The sequence below is a fragment of the Podarcis erhardii genome (genome assembly GCF_964252035.2).
Source record: "Podarcis erhardii genome assembly, chromosome: 7".
Taxonomy (NCBI): domain Eukaryota; kingdom Metazoa; phylum Chordata; class Lepidosauria; order Squamata; family Lacertidae; genus Podarcis; species Podarcis erhardii.
The window spans coordinates 85,770,432-85,776,676 of record NC_138511.1 but is presented as its reverse complement, the minus strand read 5'-3'; the positions used below and the strand labels follow the sequence as shown (position 1 = coordinate 85,776,676).

Below are 6,245 nucleotides of genomic sequence, written 5' to 3'. Positions count from 1 at the left end.
AATTGAACTTGGGAAACATTTTTCTAACACAATTTTGTATTTTAAAAAACCACACAGAATATTTCATTGTTCAAGTTTCCAGCCCCCAGGTGTGTGGGATGCGCAGTTGGGGAGCACAGCTTTTAATTTTCTAGCTTAGGAAGGCTTTTCTTCATTGCGGTCCTGCTCTTATATTGTTTGGCTTGATGACTGATTTATGGCACTTTCTTGCGCTCCGTTGTGTATTTTGTTTTAATACTCTGTTCAAAGCTTTGGGAGCCCAAACAGCAGTATATGAATAAATTGTGGTAAAAATAAATTGCAATGGTCACTTCGTTTGTCTGGGTTTACAACACTCAACAAGGATGCTATCAAATTTTTAAAGAATATATAATGAAATTCCGATGCTGGCAAATTGATGCAAAAGCATCCCTCCCCTGCAGTTGTTGCTGTTGTTAATTAAATTTGTACACTGCCCTATACCTATAGATCTCAGGGTGGTTCACAACATAAAATTACAGTATCAAAAACACAAAATACACCATAAAAATAAGAACAAAGACAACCCAATAATCCCTCCATCCGCTGCTGCTGATCAGTACATTTATGCAATGTTTTTGGATATGAATTTGAAAATTCCCAAGACTGCAAATTGGTGCAAATTTTGTTTCAAGTACAGTTGTACCTTGGAAGTCAAACAGAATCCGTTCCGGAAGTCCGTTTGACTTCCAAAACGTTCGGAAACCAAAGGGTGGCTTCCGATTGGCTGCAGGAAGCTTCTGCGGCCAATTAGAATCTGTGGAAGCCCCATCGGACATTCGGGTTCTAAAGAACATTTGCAAACCAGAACACTCACTTCTGGGTTTGCGGCGTTCAGGAGCCCAAACATCTGAGTTACCATGGCATGACTGAACAGGCATATTGTATTATTCAGTCTCTAGGTTTCTTTCTGACCAATACATGTTAAGTTTTTAAGAGTCTGGAGATATTTTTAAGGAATGGTGAAGAACTTTTCTCTACCTTTTAGCTAAAACCTACATGCCTCAACAGCAGGCTTGTTCCAAACTCTAGGACTTGCAGGCAGCTCTGTCCAAGTCAGTGAAGCCACCAGGGCCCAGAACACAACTTCTGTTCTCATACCAAATGAAGATGTTTTGCTGCGCTTGCTGGTCAGCTGTAGGGAATGCTGATAAGGGGTGGGGATATGGATAGACCTATATCAGTGGGAGAAGTCAAAAGCTTTCCGTTTGGGGTGTGGCTTCTTTTCCTATCTAATGTTCTCAGCACAGAGGACTTCAGGCTCTGAGCATGTACCGTATTTTTCGCTCTATAGGGCGCACCTAGTTTATTTTGGGGGGGGGAATAAAGGGGGGGAAAAATTTGCGTGCAGCCTTGCTGCTATTCCCGGAGCTTGCGGGCTGGGGCAGCGCTCTGAAGGTTTGCGGATAGCTGCCTGAAGCCCGGGGTGCACAGCGCTGCGCTCCCCGGGCTGCTATCCGCAAGCCTTCGGAGCTTGTCGGGCACTCCCGACTCTCAAGGCTTGCAGATAGCTTCCTGAAGCCTGGAGAGCGAGAGGAGTTGGTGTGCACCGACCCCTCTTGCTCTCCAGGCTTCAGTGAAAGCCTGCATTCGCTGAATAGGACGCACACACATTTCCCCTTCATTTTTGGAGGGGGAAAAGTGCGTCCTATAGAGCGAAAAATACGGTAACCCACAGCTCAGCTCCCACCAGCCACAAGATTCCCATTCCCTTCACTGCCATCAAAAACTTCACCAGGCAGAAGAGAGCCTGTGCCAAACAAAAAAGCAGAAAGAGGATGTTAACAAAATGTTTATTACAAAAGAAAAGGTCATCAGGCAACATATATGAACATAACCCGGTGTCTGGGGATTGGAAATTTCGTCATCACCTCTATGAATAGCAAGAAGCCTTGCACTTTCCTTCATCGCGGCACTGGGTACTCATTGCTCAAAAATACTTGTAAATGCTAAGAAGATGCTATTGGCTAAAGCCACCAGCGCACCTTAGCAACCTCTTGCTGGTTTCTTGATTAGACCACTTTACTGGACTAGGCTCTCAAGCACCTACAGCCTGCTGACATCCTATTATTTGCCAGCGATTAGGGGGTTCCTCAGCACCACAATGACTGAATCTCCACGCAGGAACATCTTGGAGATGTAGCGGTCCTTGTTGACAGGTTTCGATTTCTTCTTGCCTTTCCCACTCTTGGGCACCTCTGTCCACATCTCCTTAACATTTTCCAACACCATGTTGCAGTGCCTGGTGGGGAGAAGAAGCTGTTACCTGGATGCAAGGCTCTCTCTTTCCTGCTACCAACAAATGGGGAGGGAACAAAACACCCCTCTCTCTGTGACCGAAGAACACCCCCATTCTCTAGACTAGAAGAGTCCAGAAGATGACATAAGGAATGACATTATCCGGAACCAGGAAAAGGGACGTTGGATAAATCGAGAATGAGAAATGCTTTTTGTAATAAACCTATATTTAGGGAATTAGTGTAATACTAATGAAACATTAAAAGATGTTGGAAAGGAAGTAATTGGCTTTAGCAGAAAGGTTAGAAGTTAAATATGGTTTAAACTTTGGAATTCTAATGATTTCAAGACAAGATAAAACTAATGGAATTAATGCAAAAAAGGAAGTGGTTTGAGTAATAAGGTGAAATAAGAACTTGTAAGAATGGTTTGATTATAAATGAAAATATGAAGGTATACTATATGGGGACATACAATTAAGGGTAAGATAAGAGGGTATGAATTTGCTGAAATAATCTTTAAATGGAATACAAAGAGGGAGGTGAGAGGAAGTCAGGAAAATAAGTAAGAGAATGATGAGAAACTGAAAAGAGGGAATTTTATCCCCCCCCTTTTTTTCATTTATTTATTTTTGTGTTTAATTTTTGGCTTTTGTATTTTTCTGGTGTCTACTTTTTTGTTGTCTATGGTTTTGTAACCTTTTTTCTTGTTAAAATCTAAATAAATATTATTATTTTTTTAAAAAATAGAAGAGTCCAGAAGAACCTCAAAAGGGAACTGTTCAATTCCGAGTGCACAAATTATACTGTTGTTAAATTTATAAACGGATTACCGCCGCAGGAATAGGATGGGCACTATCAACACACATCTCAGTTGACAAAGACCAGGGTAAAGAGATGCATATTCAGCATTTGCTGAAAGCTCGGTAATGAAGAAACCAGACACATCGTTGTGGGGAGAGCATTCCTCAACTCTGGGGCTGCCAGAGAATCCCCTCTCCTGGGCCCACACCCCTCTCCCTGAACTTCTGAAGGAGATGGAACTACCAAGAGGAAAACGTAAACTGGAAACCTGCCACTTATTTTGAAAGACTGAATTTGACCTAGCTTTATTTACTTCCGAGCAAACGACAGAGGATCCTACCTGTCAAAGGCTTTGACCCGGCCAAGCAGTTTCTTGTTGTTTCGACAGTTGATTAGCACCTGAGTATTGTTTTTGACGGACTGGGTGAGAACAGAGAGGGGCCCCGTGTTGAACTCTTCCTCCTCCCTCTTCTGCAGCTCCTCTGGGGTCATCTCACTCTTGGGCTTGTTTAAGAGGCTCCTGAGGAGGAAGAAAGGAGACAGCACTTGTCAAGTCCAAGGATAACTATGCAGGCATCTGGTGTACGACAACCAGCACCGACTAAATGTGACTTGGCAATATAAAATATGTTCTAGTGGTTATACGACTCATCCTTTCACCGCAAACATGGAAGAAGCACTGTGGTGCAGGGGCGGTGGAAGGAAAAAAAGAGAAAGATCCTGACTACTAAGAATCATTATTCCTCCACTCAAACATTTTAAGGCAGTAGACACAACCCACTGAAAGTCTCCTGTGCAGGGGAGCGATGGGATTAGTGTGGAAGCAAAATCTCCGCTGCTCATAACTAACAGGGAATAAAATTATCCTAACTGTTGTTGTGTTGTTGTTGTTTACCCACCCTTCACCCTAAGGGCCCAGGGCAGATTACAGCGATCAAAACACAATATTAAAAAACAGTTTTGAAACAAGTTAAGAGTCACAAACTCTAAGGTTTAAAATATGCACCCAATTACTTTGCTACATAGCGCCCTTTACCAAATTGAAGGCAAGGTGGTTGGAAACCAGCTAACGTGGGACCCTCCAATCCGAATTGGCAAAATTATTCAACTAGCCACTGGGAAGCATCCACATAAGCCAAGAGGGAAGAATCTGGGGACCCTGGGTGTGAGGAAGAGGCCAGTAGCTGGATCAGACCAAAGCGGGGAAGGGGAGGCAGCGAGTCCCAGCATTTTGTTCTTAAGGCAGCCAACCAGCTGCTTGTAAGGGAAGCCCAGAGGCAGCGCATGAAGGCCCTGACTCCCGGGGCAGCAGAGAAGAGGATGGTGTCAGGGAGTGGAGGGGGGAGAGCTGGGGGTAGCCTTTCCAAAAAGGCAGCGGGAGCCATTTAATTCCATGAATGCTTTGTTAATGACTGGTTTCCACCACTACCCCCACTATGTTTTTAGCTGCTCCCTCCTTTACAGGTAGGGAGCCATGTTGGTCTGCCCTAGTCGAAATAAAATTTAAAAATTCCTTCCAGTAGCACCTTAGAGACCAACTAAAATATCTGAAGAAGTGTGCATGCACAGGAAAGCTCATACCAATAACAAAATTAGTTGGTCTCTAAGGTGCTACTGGAAGGATTTTTTAAAAATTTTGTCTCCTTTTTGTAAGCTTTCTTGAGTCCCTGTAAGGAAAGAAGGTGGGACATAAGTAAATACGGCAGTAATTATAACGCTCTTAAACAGGCGCGCCTATTCGAATATTTACGGTATAGTGATGAGGACCCCCCCCCAAAAAAAAACCCCTGACCCACAAGAAAGGGTACCTCCCCCCCCCAAAAAAAAACCCGGGCTCCTTCTCTTCCACCCCCCTCCCCGGCCCGTCCTCACATGGCTGGGCCCTTCTCGTCTTCCTAGCCGTCGACTCGCGCGGCGAACTTCTCCGTCGCGGGTTTGCAAATGTGAGCGCCTTCCCGGGCTTCCGCTTCCGGGGCATTTCCAAGCCTGCCCGGCCGGCCCTTCCAGGCCTACCGTCTCTATGGCTTTGCGGCTACGGCGCGCGAGAAGAGGCAAAACGCCCCGCGAAACGGCTTTGCCCTGCCTGCGGGCTGTTTACTCGCTTGGCTTCCAGTGCATTTCCTGGGAAAGAAGCCCCTGTTGGACTTTCTTTTCGAGCAAAATCTGGCCTGCAGACATTGTACTTTTTTTGTTGGGGGGGGGGATGCATAATAATCATAATAATCATCATCATCATCCATTTATAATGGAGGAAGGGCGTTCCTAAATCAGTCAAACCGCAGCAAAAATGAAGGGAAAAGATGCTTGCCATATTTCAAAAAGTGAAAATCCGGACACAAAGGTTGTCGAGCGTTTTGGAGCAAAGTTGTTGAGCTTGCTTTAGTTCTTCCCAAAATCTCTCTCTCTCAAAAAAGAAGTTTTTGAGCCACTTTTAAGGAAATTCGCCAAAATCTAGTCTTCCCTTTTTATTTTTCTGTATTTTTGACTATGTTTGTTTTTCTTCATTTGTGTTGTAGTTATTTGTTTTTCTTCTGTAAAAGCTTAATAAATATATTTAAAAAGCAAAAACAAAATCTAGTCTTCCCACATGGTTTACCATACACCTGGATTTTCCTGGACACTGGTTCCGACTGCAGCATTCCGACTATGTCCGGGAAATTCAAGACAGATGACAACCAGTATTATCTTTTACATTTTCTGCATATAAGTTAAATAAGCAGAATAATAATAATAATAATAATAATAATAATGTCCTCCCATCTTCTGTTCTCCACACGAACTGGCAGCAGCTTTTCAAAGTTTCAACAGGGAGTCTCCCCCAAACCTATGGTTTTTTTTCCAAAATTTTTTATTGGTTTTCCAAAATTTTTAAACAGACAAACAAACATACATCTAAGCTGTACTTGATCCAATCTTAGTAACATTGTTAAGTGACTTCCTCAAATCCCCCTGGCTGAATTTCAGTGTATATCATTGTAACAGTTTTCCAAAACCTATTTTCTCATAAAATTAACTTAATCACTTAACCTCTTACTTTGTTTTCATTCTGACTCTAAACATATTATTCTCTCAAACTACATAATTAATTCCTAAGCCTATCTGGAATTTGCAAGTTTTTCCAATTAAGCTATCTTAGCATATTTAACTAAATAGTCTTTGAAATTCTTCTATTCTTCCTGGTGCTCC

At 43.0% G+C, this 6,245-nt stretch overlaps 1 protein-coding gene across 1 annotated transcript; it reads right to left on the bottom strand.

Annotated features, from left to right (window-relative positions):
• Window positions 1-1,792: 1,792 nt before the first annotated feature.
• Window positions 1,793-5,087, bottom strand: SNRPD2 (small nuclear ribonucleoprotein D2 polypeptide). The gene is made up of 3 exons (XM_081870611.1): window positions 4,932-5,087; window positions 3,400-3,579; window positions 1,793-2,260 (listed from the first exon to the last, which is right to left on the bottom strand). Coding segments are annotated over exons 1-3 (357 nt in total). The 5' UTR covers window positions 4,934-5,087; the 3' UTR covers window positions 1,793-2,085.
• Between the last annotated feature and the right edge of the window lie 1,158 nt (window positions 5,088-6,245).